Raw genomic sequence first — 20,759 nt, forward strand, 5'->3', positions numbered from 1 at the left:
GACCCTTCATCAGAGCTTGCAGATATTTGATGTCCTTGGAGAAGGGAAGGCTGAGAGGAGATTTGACAGAGAAATTCAAACCGTGAGGGTTCTGGACAGAGTAGATCGGGAGAAGGTGTTCCCACTCATGGAAGGTTGAAGAATGAGTGTTATGGGGATAGGGCCTGGGTGGGATTGTTGTCAGGTGCAGGCTCGATAGGGATTCTGTGGAATAAGAGAGAACAGTTTTAAAACAATTGGCAAAAGAAGTAATGGAGACGTGAGGAGATACTCGTTCACATAGTGAGCGAGTAGTTATGATTCAGAATACGCTGCCTGAGTGTGTAGTGGAGACAGATTCAATCGAGGCATTCAAGAGAGAATTGGATTATTATCTGAAAATGGAAAATGTGCAGGCCTACTGGAGAAGGCAGGGGAAAGACACTAAGTACCCCTCAGTCAACAGCACACAAACCAAGCATTGTTCACTCAGAGAGCTAACATGGATACAAGGGGGCAAATGGCCTCCTTCTGTGCTGTACCAATTCTGTGACGAGTCCCATTGATATTGATATTTATTGTGACTCAGTAACCAAGGAAATAAAGTGGCCTCATTGAGCAAGAAACATTTGCTCTCACTGTCCTTCCTCTTATCATGTTACAAACATTCACAAAGGTTAAAGTTCACAGGCACAGTTTGTAGTGTTCTGAGTAACATGATCACGTGACCAATGATGGCGTTTTCTTAACTCACTAATCAGAAGTGCAATGTTCCAGATGTGGATTCTCAATTAGCCACATGTGGTTTAAAAGGCCCTGTTGATTCAGTGTCCCATAAATATTTGAGCACAACCCATCAATTGAACATGACACTGCTGTTATGTTGGAGTCACTGTCTCGGAGTCGCAGCAGCTGGTTTGGAGATTAAGTGTGTATTTTATTGACAAATGATTTGCCCCACATTTTTCAAGTCAATTTTGTTTTGCCTGTGAAAGGCGCTGCATTGTCACGTGTTTAAGAATTAAGAGGTTCCGGTTACAATAACTCTGCTGATTAAACTAAAAACACAGAGAGAAAGAGTTTACACACTGGGATCTGATTGTGGAATTCAGGTGGTTTATATACAACACTGAGAGAATGATCAAAAAAATCACTGCTTATTTCCTTACTTTGTTTTACCAACAGACAGACAGAAAGGTTAAGGTTCACGTATGAGTGTACAGGATTTAGGCCAATAATGATTCTATTATAATTAGAAATCCAATCTGTAGTACATCTGGATTCTCAACTGCCTACATGTGGGTAATGGACACGACTGGTCTAGTCAAACAAGATACGAATGCAGATTTTGGTTTTCCTCGTTATTAATTAGCAACCGAGAGGAGAAAAGGTTTTGTTCCTTCTCAGGCAATTTGAATTTGTTCATTCAAAATATTTTGACTAACTGGAGGAAATAATCTATCTCCTCCACAAACCTTTAATGTTCAGCACTATGCTTAGAAGCTTCAATCTGTTCTCAATTTAAGGGACACTATAATTTAAACTTAAATTTTATACTTTTTCTTTCAACCATTTTACTACCACAACACACTCCCACCAAGTGGAAACTGCCAATAAGTGAATAATTACTCTGAGTGTGTGGTATGTTTGTGTGTGTGTGTGGTGTGTGTGTGTGTGGCATGTTTGTATGTGTGTGTGGTAAGTTTGTGTGTGTGGTAAGTTTGTGTGTGGTGTGTATCAGTGGTATGTGTGTATGTGTGCGGCATGTTTGTATGTGTGTGTGGTAAGTTTGTGTGTGCGGTATGTTTGTGTGTGGTGTGTATCAGTGGTATGTTTGTATGTGTGCGGCATGTTTGTGTGTGTGTGTGGTATGTTTGTGTGTGGTAAGTTTGTGTGTGTGGTATGTTTGCATATGTGTGTGTGAGTGGTATGTTTGTATGTGTGTGTGGTATGTTTGTGTGTGTGGTAAGTCTGTGTGTGTGGTATGTTTGTGTGTGGTGTATATCAGTGGTATGTTTGTATGTGTGTGGTATTTTGTGTGTGTGGTAAGTTTGTGTGTGTGGTAAGTTTGTGTGTGTGGTATGTTTGTGTGTGGTGTGTATGAGTGTGGTATGTTTGAGTGTGATGTGGAGTTGCTGGCAGTGGACTGGGGTAGGCACACTAAATAAACCTGTTGGACTTTAACCTGATGTTGTGAGACTACTTACTATGTTTAAGTGTGTGAGTGTTTATGCGGGTGGTGGATGTATGAACATCGACACAGGAATGAGACATTCTGCCCATCGAGCTTGCTCAGTCACTCAGCTAGATCGTGGCTGATCATCCATTTCAGCAACACCTCCCTGCACCATCTCAATATCTCTCAATGTCATTTGTCTCCTGAAATCAATGGATTTGTATTTTATACATACTCAGTGTTGAGCTTCCACAGGCCTCAGTGGTGGATTCACCACCTTCTGACTGAAGAAATTCCTATTCATCTCATCGATAAATGGCCAATTCCATGGGCACAATCTTATTGCCCGTTCATGCCATGCTCCCACTGCAGCGAGGTCGGAGAATTTGGTGGCCAGCCCAATCTCCATTCACTGCTGCAGGATGGGAAAATCCCGCTGGCATGAATGGTGATAAGATTCCAGCTCTTATACTGAGATTATATCCCCTGGTTTTACACTGATCAGCCAAGGCAAACATCCAATCTAAATCCACCCTGTCATGCACTTTAAGAACTTTTCAAATTTTAGTGAGGTCACTGCGTTTTTTTGAAACACTTGGGAAAATACAGCCACAGACTTTCCAACCTCTCTTCACACAACAATCCTGCCATCCTGGGGATTAGTCTGGAAAACCTACATTGCACGCTCTCCATGGCAACAATATCTCTCCTTGTATAAAGAGAGCAGAACTGTGCACAATACTCCAGATGCTGTCTTATCAAGACTTTGCCCTGGCTGTCTGGATTACTAATCCAGTGACGATACCACCATCTCCCCTTTATCCTGGATGTGAATGAAAAGAAACAGCAGGACTTCTCTTGCAAGAATTTTGTAACGGGGAAGGACACAATTTCACTGATGAATCTTATAGATTTGCTGACGTCCGACAGTGCAGCCCCAGCTCCCTGTCAGAATGACCCGACTAGTCTACATGCAGTGCATTGACAACAGCTGAAAAAGAGGCTTAATGGTTTAAGAGATATAATGCATCTGTTTAATTCAAAAGGAAGAACTTGCATTTATATAGAGCCGTTAGCAACTTCAGGATGTCCCATCATGCTTTGCACACAGTGAAGTGACTGGTGTATTGGAGGTGTACAAAGCACGATCCCAATAACAACCAGTGGTCCAAAATTCTGGGATTTGTCCCTAAACCTCTCCGCCTATCTTTCTTCTGTTAAGAGGTTCCTTTGAACCCACCCCTTTGGCCTCGTTTTTGGTCATCCATCCTGATATTTCCTTATGTGTTCAACTTTGCCCAATAACACTCCTATAAAGCATGTTGGGACAGTTCACGACGTTAAAGAAGCTATACAAATGTAAGTCATTGGTTTTGTTGTTGCAGTATGTCACTATGGAACCATTGATATGGGAACTTGACAAATTTCCCAATCCAGCTTTAGTCCATTGACCTCTGTATTCTGACCCAGATAAGGGGTGTCTATGATCAAAGGAATTGTGAAAGTAAATCAAGTGAAAAGGAATTGTGTTGGGAATATTTGGAAAGCTGTAAGGATTGTCGCTGCATTTACTGAACCATCCATTCCTCCGCAGGTCTGCCCCTCAAACTCCTTGAACATGTCTACAGATCAGCTCTGTAAGTTTGGTTTTCCTTAACTTATGTTCAGTTGGAGCTCACTTTTCCACCTTGCTTTTTCTTTTGAACCCCTTATTTCAAAACCAAATATGCATTGTCAACACCAGCCCCACCCCCCACCCCATCACCCCACCACCACCACCACCACCAGCCCACCAGCTCTGAGTGGGTGAGTGATGATGATTGAAGTGTTGCAGGTCAAGAAACTACTGGTCACATGCAACCTGCTCATTGGTTTATACCAGTGAACTTCGATTGGATAAGTCACTCACCACTGGCGGGAATTGGGCCTGGCAGGAGTCTTGAGTTTGTGTTTCGTTCAAGTCTTGGGATGTGGGCTTTGTTATTGCCCATTGTAGGTGGAGAGGTGGAGTTGAGGAGTGAGATAGAGGAGGAGGATTTGGGTGAGGGTTTGGAGGGGAAAAGGATGGAGGAGCCAGTAGAAGGGGAGGAGGATGGAGGAGAGGAGGATGGAGGAGACTGTTGGTTGGTTGGATGAGGGGCAGAAGAGTAGAAGGGAAGAGACATTGGAAGGGAGAAGGATAAATTGGAGATGAGGAGAAGGGTCGGTCTTATGGAACCTGAAAATGTAAAGGTTGAAATCGCACTAGAATAGTAGTGAAGAATGACCAAATGTCATTATAAATGGATAAGCAAGTTAAATTGTTAGGAAGAGGAACTTTGTCAGGATGCATGAGCATTCTGGTTGCTAAACTCACAGGGATTGACATTACATGCAAGTTTCTGCACGTGTGCATGCTTAGTTGCAGAGTGATTTGTCTTTTTAACAGTTCCTACCTGATATAGGATATTGCAAAGGGATTGGAATACAAGAACCAGGTAGCTGGGTTAAACAAGCAGCCTATAAAATGTGTTTGGCATTCCAGGTTATAATCGCTCCACTGTTAATGGCCATGTCTTCATGCCTTGGTCCCAAGCTCTGGAATTCCTTCCCGACACCTCACCCGCACTCTACCTCTCTCTCTCTCTCTCTCTATGTTTAAGACACTCCTTAAAACCTATGTCTGTGTGACCAGGCTCTTGAATATCTGCTTGTGTGAATGAGTCCCCAGTGTTGTTTTATTTGCTGCTGTGAAATGTTTACTACATTAACGGTGCTATGTAAATGCATGTTGTTGTTGTAGGGTGTGCGGACTGTGGCAAATGCCTGCCTGGGGAGTGCCTGATACACGGACCGTTAATCAAGGTGAGGGACAGGACCATTCCCAGCCGCGCACGGCTGACTCTACCACACTACCTGGCCCTCCGAGTACTGGAGATGCCAGCTGTCAGCAAACAGAGTGAGTACCCATTTCGCATCTCCTCCCGTTTGAAGTGAATAAACAGAATCCAGAGAACGAGAAATAGACATAATTGCACTCAGTGACAAAGCAACAGAAACAAAATGGTATGGAGGCAAGTCAATTAGGAAACATTCTGGGGGGGGGGTGACCGCCAACTAAAAACTTAACTAAACCAGCCACATAAATACTGTGGCCATGAGAACACGTCAGAGACTGTGAATTCTGCAGCAAGTAACTCCCCTCCTGACCCCCCCTCCCAAAGCCTGTTCACCATCTAGAAGGGGCAAGTCAGGAGCGTGAAGGAATACTCCCCGCTTGTCTGTACATTTAAGACTTGATCACCTGTAAAGACTCGCATTCCAACCATTGTTTTGTAAATTGAGTTTGTGTCTTTATATGCCCTGTTTGTGACCAGAACTCCCACTCACCTGACGAAGGGGCAGTGCTCTGAAAGCTTGTGGCTTGTGCTACCAAATAAACCTGTTGGACTTTAATCTGGTGTTGTGAGGCTGTGCTTATCCCAGTCCAATGCCAGCATCTCCACATCCAGTGGCCAAGGTCCAGTTACCCATACTTGAAGTACACTCACACACTGGAATTCCATGTTTTTATTCGAACACTGACTGACCATTTATTGTTGCAACTTTTGCTGAGATTCGGTCAGGCCACAATGAGCTTCAGGTCTCCACGGGCTGTTCTTCACAGTTCTACTGTTTTACTCTGTGGCTGAGTGGGCAGCAGCCAGGAGCAGAGATGTTTATCAAAAGATGCTCTCCCATGTGCTGTGAAAGATATTTTAAGCAAATACAAATGCTGTACCAGATGAGATTCTGTCTCCAACCAGTGAACAAAACATCACATTGACTCCAATGATGTTTGTCCCACAGCTTCCCAACCAACAGGAGGTCACAGAAGGAGGCAAACGGGTCATTGTCCCGGGCACTGATTTGTTGCTTTCACTCGCTCACGATCTTGGGACCCTTGGCAACAACTTTGTCCTTATTCAGCAGCTGCTGAACTGCTATAACCACATAGGAGACATTCAGCACCCCATCCCCAGCTCTGACTGGCTGGTACACATCATCCTGCCCCTCAGACTGACATACGGTCTTACTGTCAACGGGAGTGGATGTGAGTCATGTCGAGCTGCCCACTCCCTCTTTAAGGAAGTCTTACCAGATTAAAGTCCCAATCGGTTTATTTGGAATCACGAGCTTTTGGAGCGCTGCTCCTTCCTCAGCTCCAAAGGCTCATGGTTCCAAATAATCCTGTTGGACTTTAACCTGGTGTTGTGAGACTATTTACCGTGCCCACTCCAGGCCAATGCCACCAACTCCACATCAGGTTAGGCTGTGGCAGCTGCTCTGTAGCAGGTTTTTGCTGGCACTATGTCTCTGGCCAAGGACAAACTGATTTGCTGTGCTTGTATGGACAAGTATGCACATGCAGATGGATTTTGACCGCCATCTTGCTTTGTCAGGGTACACCATATATAGAAATATTGGAGATGATTTGCCATTATGATTCCAAACCTGATGGGTTTTACTCTTCAGGTAAAGCTGAACAGGCTGGAACTGCTGACCCGATAGCAATCTTTAAATTTAGGGTGGACATAGCAAAGTAATTTGCACTTGTGGGCTGGAGGTGGGGAGGGGTGTAGGAATAGTGACACATGTAGGAAAAAGGGGTAAAGATCGTGCTGAATGGGGTGCATGAACTAGGGCAGAAAGCAGAAGCCCCAACATGGAGCAGTGGGGCTGAATGGCCTGTTTCTGTGTTGTCAATGCTATGTAATCCTATGTAATTTGGTGCCCTTTTACAGTCCTCGGAGTCTTTGCCAAGAAGGTGATTCAGAAACGGACACAGTTTGGACCATACGTGGGTCAGCTTACAACCAAGCTCACCAACAGCGATGAGAGCAGGCTTGTGTTACAGGTATGGATTGAGAAGCAAGTTGATTAGCCTCCCTTGCAATGAGATTGCAGTAACATTAAAAATAGGAGCAGGAGGCTACATGGTCCTTTAAACATGTTCAGGAAGATCATAGCTGACCTTTACATCACTGCGTATTCCCACACTCTCCCATGATTTCTTGGGTGGCATGGTGGCACACTGGTTAGCACTGCTGCCCCACGGCACCAGGGATCCGGGTGCAATTCTGGCCTCGGGTCACTCTCTGTGGAGTTTGTACGTTCTCCCTGTGGCTGCATGAGTTTCCTCTGGGTGTTCCAATTATCTCCCACAGTCCAAAGATGTGCAAAATGGGTGGATTGTCCACGATAAAATTCCCCTTGGTGAGCCAAGGTGCGTGAGTTGGGGGATTAGTGGGCTCAATATTTGGAGTTACAGGGATAGGGCAAGAGAGTGGGCCTGGGTAAGATGTTCTCTTGGAGAATCGATGCAGACTCGATGGGCCAAATAGCCTCCTTCTGCACTGTAGGGATTTTACCACGCTGTATTCTCAACAAGTGTCCACCCACTGGCTAAGGAAGCATGGTTTCTGGGTTTGCCCACTGTCCTCACTCTCTGTGCTGTTGTAGAGAGAACAGAATTCAAATTTTCCAGAACCTATAAATTTCTGGGAGAAAGAAAGGCGGCAACATTCCTTCATCTGAGATTTTCTTCTTCTCTTCTTCAGCAGCTCCTTCTATTTTGATGAGCTTGGTGGTCCAGCCAAGAGCTCACCAAGTGCACTGTAACAGTCCCACCAGTATTTTGACACCATTGTTTAGTTCTATATGATGGTGAATCTTATTTCAGAACCGCTGCAGTCCGGGCGGTGTAGGCGCACCCACAGTGCTGTTAGGAAGGGAGTTCCAGGATTCTGATCCAGCAACAGTGAAGGAAGGGGGATACAGTTCCAAGTCAAGATGATGAGTGATTTGGAGGAGAACCGTTCGGTGATGGTGAATTGCTGCAGTGCATCTTGTAGATGATACACCCTGCTGCTGCCGCTCTGCAGAGGTGATGGGGAGAGTGAATGGTTAAGATAGTGGATGGGGTGCCAATTGAGTGACCTGCTTTGTTCTGGATGGTGTCAAGCCTTTTGAGTGTTGTTGGAGCTGCACTCATGCAGTCAAGTAGAGAGTATTCCATTGTATTCCTGATTTGTGCCTTGTAATTGCACACGTCTTCAGGCATCCCTCGGGCAACGTTATGCAACTGAGTATTGGCATCAATTGGCACACAGTGATGAGGCTGTTGGCACTAATGATCTGCACCCTGAGTGGAAAGAGATGCCAACAATGCATACTTCAAACAGGAAACATTTCTTCACACAAAGGGGAGTGGAATCCTCAAAGGCTGCTGGTGTTGGGGGTCAAATGAAAATGTCAAGATTAAGATTGAGAGATTCTTATTGAAAGGAACTGAAGGGAAATGGAACCAGAACCAGCAATGATGATATACACTGGCCATCATCGAACTGAACTGTGCACCGGGCTCGAGGAGCTGTATGGCCTCTTCCTGTTCCACTGATTCTGGGAATGGTGAGGGAGTAGGGGAGAGTTTGTGTTTCAGGGAGGCCTGTTGTACACTTTGATCCATAGGCACACTATCTGTCTCCTCAGGTTCTAAAGGATGGGGTAAAATATTTCATTAACACTCCGGATGAAGAATCGGGTAACTGGATGATGTTTGTACGTCCGGCGAGGAATCTGGAAGAGCAAACCCTTGTAGCATACCAGCACCAGGGAGAAGTGTACTTCACAACGGTAAAGGTAGGCCCTGTACATCTTGGATCCACTGGGAGTGAGGATCTGTCACTGTGACGCCCACAGGGAAGACGTCAACCAATGTGGGAAGTGCCACCTGATAGGGTGGTATCAGCCAGTGGGTTGTGCCATGGGCGAGGGGGGGACGGGTACACAGATGTGAAATCCCATCATTGATAGGTGTTTACTATCTAAATGCTAATGAAATGGTATCTTCTGTAGAGCATCCAACCACACATGGAGCTGAAGGTCTGGTATGCAGCAGATTACGCCAAGTTCATGGAAACTCCTTCAGTGTTTATCAAACAGGAGCCTGGGCTCTACACATCTCCAACCGTAAGTCTTGTTTTAACACTCAGGGATTGGTTTGTTTCTTTCCAATGACAAGAGGGTCAATAACCAAAGGAAATGTACAGGATTGATAGATATGTATATAGTGTGTATAAAATATTGCACAAGGATATAGGATAATTGGCAAAAGAAGCAGAGAATGAGATGAGGACTGTGTTTTTTTCCCTAAGCTGAGTTGTGTGATCACAGAATCCCTACTGTGTAGAAGAGCTCATTCAGTCCATCAAGACTGCACCGACTCTCTGACAGAGCATCTTTCCCAGGCCCTCTCCCCCGGCTCTTATCTCTCTGACCCCACATATTTATCATGGCCAATCCATCTAACCTGCACATCTTTGAGCTACTAATGGGCAATTTAGCATGGTCAATCCACCTAACCTGCACATATTTGGACTGTAGGAGGAAACCAGTCACCCATGAGAAACCCACGCAGGCATGAGAGAATGTGCAAACTCCACACAAACAGTCACCCAAGGCTGGAATTGAACCCTGGTCCCTGTGGCTCTGTGAGGCAGCAGTTCTGCGCCACTGTGATCTGGAAGTGGATTCAAAGAACAAAGAACAAATTCAGCCCAGGAAACAGGCCCTTCGGCCCAACGAGCCCGCGCCGCCATCTCAACACCACCAGTCCACCTCTCTACCCATGACCCCTATCTAATGTTTTATGGCCATCCAGATTGAGGGAAACTGATTTAGGGACAATTTATTCCTGCCAATCAGCCTAACAGCACATCTTTGGGGTGTGGGAGGAAGCCGGAGCACCCGGAGAAAACCCACACAAGCACGGGAAGAATGCGCAAACTCCCACAGACACCGGCCCAAATCCATGTGTCTGCACAGCAATCAGTGATAGTCACTGAGCTGTCGTCTTGCCCAGTATCTGGTCCAGTTTAGGCACACACTAACGACATGAAGCACTAGGCCAATCTCGAACAACCAAGAGCAGCCCCAGTACGACCCATCACGTGTATGCCCCTCGTTGGACACGAGGTGGACCGACTTAAAACCTGTGAATGAAAAGAGAAAAAACATTATTATCATACTATACCCATTTACATTACCAGGGACGCCCCAATGCTAATGACCCTTATTTAAAAGGTTCTCCTATGTCCACCCATCTCCAACTCAGTCATGTGCCTGTCTAAGTTAATCTTAAAGGACTCTAGCATGTTTGCCTCCACCACCTTACTTGGCAGAGCATTCCATACCCCCACTACCCTCTGTGTGAAAAACCTCCCTCTAATATCTGTGTTGTCCTGCTCCCCCCTCACCTTAAGTCCATGGCCCCTTGTCCTACGTGTCTCTATTATAGGAAATAGCTTACCTCTGTTTACTCTATCTGTACCCTTCATAATCTTATATACCTCTATTAGATCCCCCCTCGGTCGACGTCTTTCAAGGGAAAAGAGCCCCAATTTCTTCAATCTTTCAGTTGTAGCTTTCATTGATTGGTTGATTAATTATTGTCACATGTATTGGGATACAGTGTATTGTTTCTTATGCTATACAAAGCATACTGTTCATAGAGTACACGGGGAGAAGACAAAGAAAGAGTGCAGAATGTATTGTTACAGTCATAGCTAGGATGTAGAGAAAGATCAACTTAATGCAAGCTAAGTCCACTCAAAAGTCTGACAGCAGCAGGGAAGAAGCTGTTCTTGAGTCGGTTGGTACGTGACCTCAGACTTTTGATCTTCTTCCGTCAGGAAAAAGGTGGAAGAGAAAATGTCGGGGGTGCATGGGGTCCTTAATTATGCCGGCTGCTTTTCTGAGGCAGTGGGAAGTGTAAACCAGGACAGGATGTTGGTGACCTGGACACCTAAAAACTTGAAGCTTTTGACACTTTGTCCTTGTTGATGTAAACACAGTCAATGGATGGGAGGCTGGTTTGCGTGATGGATTGGGCTACGTAAGTAGAGGGATGGGTTGGTAAGTTTGCTGATGACACAAAGATTGGAGGTATTGTGTATAGTGTGGAGGGATGTCAGAAGTTGCAGCGAGACATTGATAGGATGCAAGATGAGGCAGACAAGTGGCAGATGGAGTTCAACCCAGATAGGTGTGAAGTGGTTCATTTTGGCAGGTCAAATAGGATGGCAGAATATAATATTAATGGTAGGACTCTTGGCAGTGTGGAAGATCAGAAGGATCTTGAGGTCTGAGTTCAGAGGGCACTCAAAGCAGCTACGCAGGTTGAAGCTGTGGTTAAGAAGGTGTATGGTGTGCTGGCCTTCATCAATCGAGGAATTGAGTTTAGGAGTGGAGAGATAATGTTGCAGCTATACAGGACCCTGGTCAGACCCCACTTGGAGTACTGTGCTCAGTTCTGGTCACCTCATTATCAGAAGGATGTGGAAGCCATAGAAAGGGTGCAGAGGAGATTTACAAGGATGTTGCCTAGATTGGGGAGCAAGCCTTTATGAGGATAGGTTGAGGGAGCTCGGCCTTTTCTCCTTGGAGAGATGTAGGATGAGGGGTGACCTGATAGAGGTGTATAAGATGTTGAGAGGTATTGATCGAGTGGATTCTCAGAGGCTTTTTCCAAGGGCTGAAATGGTTGCCACAAGAGGACACAGGTTTAAGGTGCTGGGGATTCAGTACAGTGGAGATGTCAGGGATAAGTTTTTCACTCAGAAGGTGGTGGGTGTGTGGAATGGGCTGCCGGCAAGGGTGATGGAGGCAGATTCGATAGGGTCTTTTAAGAGACTTTTAGATAAAAGTCTGTAGACAGCTTAGAGGATTGGCTGTCTACTAGGAAGCAGAGAGTTGGTATCAATGGGTGCTATTCTGGTTGGCAGTTGGTGACTAGCGGAGTGCCGCAGGGATCGGTGCTGGGGCCTCAGCTATTTACCATTTATATAGACGATCTGGAGGGCTGAGTGTAGGGTGACGAAATTTGCTGATGACACGAAGATGAGTGGAAAAGCAAATTGCATGGAGGGTGTGGAAAGTCTGCAGAGGGATCTAGATAGGCTGAGTGAGTGGGCGAGGACCTGGCAGATGGAGTATAATGTTAGCAAGTGTGAGGTTATCCACTTTGGCAGAAATAATAGTAGGAGGGATTATTATTTAAAAGGCGAAAAGCTGCAGCATGCTACAGTGCAGAGGGACTTGGGGGTCCTTGTGCATGAGTCGCAAAAACCCAGTCTGCAGGTGCAGCAGGTGATCAAGAAGGCGAATGGAATGTTGGCCTTTATAGCGAGGGGGATAGAATATAGAAGCAGGGAGGTCTTGCTGCAACTGTACAGGGCACTGGTGAGGCCGCAGCTGGAGTACTGTGTGCAGTAGGAGGGAGTGCAGGGGAGGTTCACTAGGCTGATACCGGAGATGAGGGGGTTGGACTATGAAGAGAGACTAAATAGGTTGGGTCTGTACTCATTGGAGTTTAGAAGGATGAGGGGGGATCTTATAGAGACGTTTAAGATAATGAAGGGGATGGATAGGGTAAAAGTAGAGAGATTCTTCTCTTTCAGAAAGGATAGCAGGACTTGAGGGCACAGCGTCAAGATAAGGGGGGTGCAGTTTAGAACGGAGTTGAGGAGGAACTTCTTCACTCAAAGGGTGGTGAATCTCTAGAATTCTCTGCCCGTTGAAGTGGTGGAGGCTACCTCGCTAAATATATTTAAGACACGGGTAGATAGGTTTTTGGTAGGCAAGGGGATTAGGGGTTATGGGGAGAGAGCGGGAAAGTGGAACTGATCCATTTCAGATCAGCCATGATCTTATTGAATGGCGGGGCAGGCTCGAAGGGCTAGATGGCCGACTCCTGCTCCTATTTCTTATGTTCTTATAAGTACATGGAACTTAGTAAGATAGAAGGTTATAGGTAAGCCTAGTAATCTCTAAGGTAGGGACATGTTTGGCACAACTTTGTGGGCTGAAGGGCCTGTATTGTGCTGTAGTTTTTCTATGTTTCAATGTTTCTATTCATGACCGTTTGTAATTTCTTGCGATCTTGGGCAGAACAGGAGCCATACCAAGAAAGAATGCTTTCTATGGTGCGTCTGTAAAAGTTGGTGAGAGTCGTAGCTGACATGCCAAATTTCCTTAGTCTTCTGAGAAAGTAGAGGCGTTGGTGGGCTTTCTTAACCACAGCTTCAGTATGTGGGAGGGACCAGGACAGGTTGTTGGTGATCTGGACACCTAAAAACTTGAAGCTCTCGACACTTTGCCCCCATTGAAATGAACAGGGGCATGTTTTCCTCTACACTTCCTGAAGTCGATGACAATTTCCTTTGTTTTGTTGACATTGAGGGAGAGATTATTGTTGCCGCACCAGTTCACCAGATTCTCTATCTCACTCCTGTACTCTGTCTCGTCATCTGACCCACTATGGTGGTGCCTTCAGTAAACTTGAAAATTGAGTTGGAGGGGAATTTGGCTGCACAGTCACAGGTGTATAAGGAGTATAGTAGGGGGCTGAGAACATAACCTCGTGGGGCACCGGTGGTGAGGATGATCATGGAGGAGGTGTTGTTGCCTATCCTTACTGATTGTGGTCTATGAGTTAGGTAGGTCAGGATCCAGATGCAGAAGGAGGTGAATTCAAGGGGAAATTGGATAAATACTTGATGGAGAGGAAGTTGCAGGGCTCCAAGAAAAGAGTAGCGGGATGAGATTATTTGAATGAATCTTTCAGAGTGGATTTAGGCACCACAACCTGTGGTGTAGATTTCTGCTCTGAGATTAAACTGTAGTTACTTTTTTCTCCTGCAGGTGGAGACTGCCAGCCGGTGGAAATGCTCCAGTTGCTGTAATGTCTTCAGTAACTTTAGTTTGTTGGAATCACATCCCTGCAACCAGCCAGATCAGGCAATGGTTCGAGGGAGAGTGCGCGGACTGGCCATGACTGGGCTACTGGGCACCGAGCACACTGCTGCCTGCCTGAGGACAGAGGCCATCGTCCAAGGTGGTCAGTTTGACCAGACGGTGAGCCTGAAGGCCCTGCAGCAAGAGGATCAGACTGTGGACACAGGAAGGGAGGGAGAAGAGACAAAACCACGGAAGACATTCCCGTGTCCATTGTGTGAGAAGATCTTCCTCACTGAAGACAAGCTGACAGTGCATTCCTCCTCACACACTGGAGAACGTCCATATATCTGCTCACAACGTGACTGCGCCAAAGCATTTGTCTCCAAATACAAACTGATAAGGTAAAGAACTTGGCTGTGAAATTCCTCTGCTAAATCCCTGCATTTCTTCACCCATCTCTTTGACCAAGCTCCTTGTCACCTCCCCGAATATCTTTGTTTTTGGTTTTGTTGCTGTCTTGGGTCAGATTGGTACAACACTGCAGTTACTGGATGAAATAAAACCAATAGCCCACCTGGTTCACCTCCCATCATAACAACAATGATGGAGTTATTAACTCATCACAAACCAATCTCTATCGATGAGTCTATAACAAGCCCAGAGGTGATGAGAACTCCCAGAGCTGGAGAGCTTTGGGAACAATAGGGCAGTACGGTGGCACGGTGAATCGCACTGCTGCCTCACAGTGCCAGAGATCCGGGTTCAATTCTGGCCTCGGGTCACTATCTGTGTGGAGCTTGCATCTTCCCCCCGTGTCTGTGTGGGTTTCCCCTGGGTAGTCTGGTTTCTTCCCACAGTCCAAAGATGTGCAGATTAGATTGGTTGGCCATGCTAAATTGCCCCTTAGTATTGGGGGAATAGCAAGGTAAATAGATAGGGTTCAGGGGATAAGGCCTGGGTGGTATTGTGGTCAGTGCAGACTTGATGGGCCAAATGGCCTCCTTCTGCACTGTAGGGATTCTAAGTAAGAAGGATCTTGCAATTATTTAGCAGATTTCCTACTCTTACCTTGTCCCACAGTTTCTCTCTCAGCCTTTCCTGACAGTGTATAGGACAGATTTTTGTCTGTTTCTGTAGCTAATTATTCCTGGAACAGGTCACTAGTCTGTCACCAGGAACTTGAGGGGCACTGCATCAATCAAGCATAGTCACAATCACATACTGATTAAGGTCCCAAAGTTCTTTACAGATGCTGAAATATCTTTGAAACCAGGAGTGTACAGCCAGCTGTTACTAGCAGCACAGTGATATTGAACAGATAATGTGTTGGTGATGCCATGCAAGGGATAAGTAGTGACCAGGACATTGGAAATGTCTGAGATTTCTGATAAACAGTTAGACCTTAATTGTAAATTTAGCCTTTGGATAAATCACTTTCATTGTCACCAATTTGGTAACCAAAAAGCTACAAAGGGTCACCAGTAAGTGTCTGTTCTGGGCTAATTTAAAAGCTCCAAACTGCAAATCCCCGACCTCCCTGTGACCCTCAGGTTTTTGAGACCTTTTGTCTTCAGTCTTAATATTTCCAATCTCGATTGTATCATAAACTGATATAATGAAGATCATATGGCTCACTTTAACCGGCCGTCTCTCACTATAGAACAAAGGAAATTACAGCACAGGAACAGGCCCTTTGGCTCTCCAAGCCGGCACTGATGATGCTGCCCAACTGAACTAAAACCTCCTACCCTTCCAGGTACTATATTCCTCTATTCCCATCCTATTCATGTATTTGTCAAGATGCCCCTTAAACGTCACTATCGTATCTGCTTCCACTAGCTCCCCCGACGAGTTCCAGGCACCCACCGTCCTCAATGTAAAAAACACTCAATCCTACATCTCCTTTAAATTTTGCCCCTCACACTTAAATCTATGGCCCCTAGTAATTCACTCGTCCAGCCTGAAAAAGGCTTCTGACTATCCACTCTGTCCATACCTCTCATAATCTTGTAGACTTCAATCAGGTCGTCCCTCAATCTCCGTCGTTCCAGTGAGAACAAACCAAGTTTCTCCAACCTCTCCTCTTAGCTATTGCCCTCCATACCGGGCAACATCCTGGTAAACATTTTCTGTAAAGAATAATAATTTAAATAGACTGATTTCAGGAATGAGGAAGTTGTCCTCTGGGGAGAGATTGAATAGAATTGACCAATTTCCTCAGCAGTTTAGAAAAATGAAAGATGATCTCATTGAAACATCTAAAATATTAGAGGGTTTGACAGGGTAGATGGTGACACACTGTGTCCCTATACGTGGAGAATCTAGATTCTATGTGGTCATAGTCTAAGAACAAGGGTGTGCCAGTTAGGGCTAACATGAAGAGAAATGTCTTCACTTTGGGGGTGAATCTGCGTAATTTCCAACCCTTGAGATTGTTACATCCTCAAACACTGAGCATGTTCAAGGTTGAGATCGATTGATTGCTAGACATTAACTTAAAAACTTGGGGTGGTAAATGGAGTCAAACCCAAATGTTAATGTGTTCAGCCAGAATGGTGCCGCACACACACACAAGGGGTTGAATGGCCCACTCCTGAACATATTTCCAATCTTCTTGTGAGAAACACAGCTCACAGTTAAACAATTTAGTCAAGTCAAGTTCTGAAGGAGCAAGATTTTTGACGTTCTTGCAAGACCGGGTGTCTAGCGAAATAGGCACACCTCACATAGATTTGCAGCACATTTTATACCTTTTTTACAAGCATTGTGATGGCTTTGCAATGTGATGTTCTCCCCTAATTGGTGGTCCCTGTCCCATCTATGTGTTGACATTCCCCTATTGGCTCGAGGTGCCCTAAGTTCCTATCACCTCTACTCCCCATCTAACAATGTCTCCTGTTATCACAAGAGTGCATTAGCAAACTCATCCATCTTATCCAATACTGTTACATGTCCAGTTCAGATTGGCAGTAATCAACTCTTTGCCAACTTAATCACTGCTGTCCCGACTATCTCAGTGACCCCTTCCCCCTTTTATGCTTAGTTGTATAAACAACACATCTTGCAGACCATTTGCTTTTTATAACGTGGGCCTCTTACATTCCTGCAGGATGTGGTGTATGCTTCACTGCACATCACATCTCTGATGTTATCTCTACAATACAGGCAGTCTTTTTATTATCCCTAAGTATTGCTGTGTTAGCAGCATCGAACCTTATGTCCTATGTTTGTGACTAAACTCACAGTTGTTTCCATAAAGTGGGTTATCAATATGCCTAACTATATCCAATCTATTTAACTTTAAGCTATTTCTCTATGCTCTACAAATATATGTGTTAACAACATCTTTACCTATTGCTCACATTCTTAAATTATTCCAAGATTTTCTCCTCCATTACATATTTGGAAGTCTATTTCATATGTTAGTCAATCTTGTACTAAGGATAAGTTCCTGATATTGGTCCTAAATTTGCCATTTTCTAGCATGAACCTGTGTTCCCAATCCCAGTTTCACCGTCTGAACCTGGACAGCAGCCACAAGCTCGAGAAATGAGATTTGCAGCAAACACAGCCCCTCATTGGCAGCATGAGAATGGGAAACGTCTCCTACTGCGGGCCCTTCCTGACAGACTTTGAACCTTTTCAGTACAGTTAACTGTGTAAACGTCTCCCTGAAGAAGAGATTTGAGAGCTTGTTGCCCCTGTTAATCTTTTCAATGTTATGTTCCTTTAGACACATGGCCACTCACTGTCCTCAGAAGTCTCACCAGTGTTCGTACTGTGAGAAGATGTTCCACAGGAAGGATCACCTTAAGAACCATCTCCAGACTCATGACCCCAACAAGACCCTGCTCAGGTGTGAAGTGTGCGGCAAGAGATACAACACAAAACTGGGCTACAGGCGGCACCTGGCATTGCACGCGGCTGCCAAAGGTGACCTGACCTGCGGAGTGTGCGCTCGCGAGTTCGGGCAGACAGACCAGCTACTGGAGCACCTGAAGGGCCACGCGGGTAGACTCTCTAGCAACACCAGGGAGAAGCGGCACGCGTGCGATCGCTGCGAGCGGCGCTTCTACACACGCAAGGACGTCAGGCGACACACAGTGGTTCACACAGGGCGCAAAGACTTCCTCTGCCAATTCTGTGCCCAGCGCTTCGGCCGGAAGGATCACTTGACACGGCACACCAAAAAAAGCCATGCCCAGCAAATGCCCAGAGGGAGTTTGATGTCTCGTGGGATGGCAGGGCCATTGAATGGCGGTTCGCCCATTTCTCTGAAGGAGGAGGTTGGCACTTTATGGCCTGATTCTCTGGGTGAGCCAGTGCTGAAGGACAATGCCAACCTGAGCCCTGAACGCTACACCCATCCATTGTCATCTGGCCAACAACCAAGAAGGTTCCACCACATGGTATCCAGCCCAGTGGCGACGAGGCTGTGTTGCTTGGAGACAGCACCCCCAATTCTTTCTCCTCCCACTCCACCTCCTACAAACCGATGTATGCAAACCCCCCAGTACCAACTCAACACTACCTCATATAGCCCCTTGGCCAGCAAGGAGCAAATTCTGAAGGTTAGCACAAGGGGCTACAATTTGGATTTACCAGGAGATATTCCAGAGCATGAATCCCAATCGGCAGCTGGTAAGGAAAGCACAAATACTGGTTTGGAAACTTTGAGCGTTTCCTTGGATACCACAGGCTGTACCAACACCATGCACAAAGACATCAAGCCCCTCAACATGAATTCGATAGATTTCTCCCATTTGCTAGAACTCTTGCCCACACCTCCTGGTGCCAGCCAGCCTCCAGGTGGCGATGTGGGGTTGTCATATAGCCAAGGGGAGGCTGGACAGAGAATGGCCCCCCTGGAGGGGCAGCAGCGGGGCGGGGGGTCTTCAGTGGCCAGCTTGAGCTTGACCCAGCTTCATCGGGTCTCGTCACCCTTCCCCTCCAGTCTGGCACCTACTCCATTGCCCCGCTTTCATCAGGTATTTCAGTAATCTATTGCTGCCTTCACCCAATCAGGGAGCTCCAGGCAGCAGTCACAGAGGTTTGGGATCCCACAGATAATCAAATCTGAAAGACTCAAGTCGTATACATTGAACTGTCATACTTTAAAATATATTTGATATAAACTGTTTTCCATTACTCTCAGGATATTCACTCTCCAACACTTGTGGGTAAAAGCACTTCGAGCATTACCATTTTCAAAATATGTTTGTTCTTATTTCTGAAGTCCGACCTTTTTTGTAATGATCCAGTTCGATGGATTTGAAACTTAGGGTGATTCAGGGCAAATGTGGAACTTGAATATTGCTGAAAAAAAGAGACATTTTATCAAACCTTTTCATCTTGCACTCATCAGGGATCTTGCAGACTGAAAGAACATGTGCACACGTTGCATCTGTTTCAGTGAAATGAAATAAGCGACAGCCATTTTCTGATTCATTCCTCAGGCCAATGCCTTGACCAATCAGAGTCAAGCTGCCTGGTTTAAATTTTGAACAATGCTTGGCAGTTAACTGCCAGTCACCATCTGCTAGCGCATTCTCCATGGTAATACTGCTACTAATCAGATCCCACTTGCCAATCAATCAGCACACTCATACAGTACAAATGTATTGTTTCAGCTGATGTTGATATTTTTTGTGGGTGTTCTGATGAATGCAAGAGAGAAAGCTTCAACAAAATGTCTTTTTTCAGCAATACTCATTTGTACATTAGCAAACAATCAGTCAATGGAACTCTTTTTCAACTGGAGCTTTCACACCTGAGATTGATGGATTTTTATTTGGTAAAATTGAGTGGTGGAGCAGGCGGAAGAGGGTGAATGACCTCCTCCTGTCCATAGACCTTTCGCAAACATTGACACATTCCAGAAGAAGATTACAAAAACGGAAACATTCCCACTGACTAAATCACAGTTTGTAACTCACCCCCAGATACCACTTTATATATAAACCATTTGTGCACATCAGTTAGAAACTTATTCTTGGGTTTCCATTATTCCATATGTAAAATATCTGAACCCTTCAAATAGATTCCAGTCTGTAACTCACTTCCCGGGGATCAGTTATTTTATATGTAAACCACCCTGAACCCCTCGATTAGATTCCAGTCTGTAACTCACTCCCGGGTATCATTTATTCTATATATAAACCAACACAAACCCCTAAATTCGATTCCAGTCTATATTTCACTCCTGGGTATCTGTTATTCTATATTTAAATCACCTCATGGTAGGTTGGAGCAAAACATTAAATCTCATGGGATAAAAGGCGAGGTGGCTAGATGGGTAGAGAACTGGCTTGGCCACAGGAGACAGAGGGTGACAGTGGAAGGGTCTTTTACTGGCTGGAGGTCTGTGACCAGTGATGTTCCGCAGGGCTCTGCACTGGGACCTCCGCTATTTGTGATATATATAAATGATTTGGAAGAAGGTGTAACTGCTGTGATCAGTAAGTTTGCGGATGACACGAAGATGGCTGGACTTGCGGATAGCGATGAACATTGTCAGGGAATACAGCAGGATATAGATAGGCTGGAAAATTGGGCGGAGAAACGGCAGATGGAATTTAATCCAAATATGTGCGAAGTGATGCAATTTGGTAGGACTAATGTAGGGGGGAGCTATACAATAAATGGCAGAACCATCAAAAGTAAAGGCACACAGAGGGACCTGGGTGTGCAAGTCCACAGATCCTTGAAGGTGACAGCACAGGTGGAGAAGGTGGTGAAAAAGGCAGATGGCATGCTTGCCTTAATAGCACAGGGTATAGAGTATAAAAATTGGCATCTGATGTTACAGCTGTATAAAACATTGGTTAGGCCACATTTGGAGTATTGC

General features: G+C 45.4%; 1 protein-coding gene across 1 annotated transcript; it reads left to right on the forward strand.

The window, feature by feature from the left end:
- Window positions 1-3,453: 3,453 nt before the first annotated feature.
- On the forward strand, window positions 3,454-18,912 carry LOC145350658 (zinc finger protein PLAG1-like). Its single transcript, XM_080199875.1, has 7 exons — window positions 3,454-3,792; window positions 4,938-5,093; window positions 6,919-7,031; window positions 8,666-8,815; window positions 9,032-9,154; window positions 13,883-14,313; window positions 17,646-18,912. The coding sequence occupies exons 1-7, from the start codon at window positions 3,639-3,641 to the stop codon at window positions 18,910-18,912; spliced, it is 2,394 nt and encodes a 797-aa protein (XP_080056001.1). The 5' UTR covers window positions 3,454-3,638.
- The last annotated feature ends 1,847 nt before the right edge of the window (window positions 18,913-20,759 follow it).

Source organism: Carcharhinus amblyrhynchos, chromosome 12 (assembly GCF_965287045.1).
Source record: "Carcharhinus amblyrhynchos chromosome 12, sCarAmb.v2.hapA, whole genome shotgun sequence".
Classification (NCBI taxonomy): domain Eukaryota; kingdom Metazoa; phylum Chordata; class Chondrichthyes; order Carcharhiniformes; family Carcharhinidae; genus Carcharhinus; species Carcharhinus amblyrhynchos.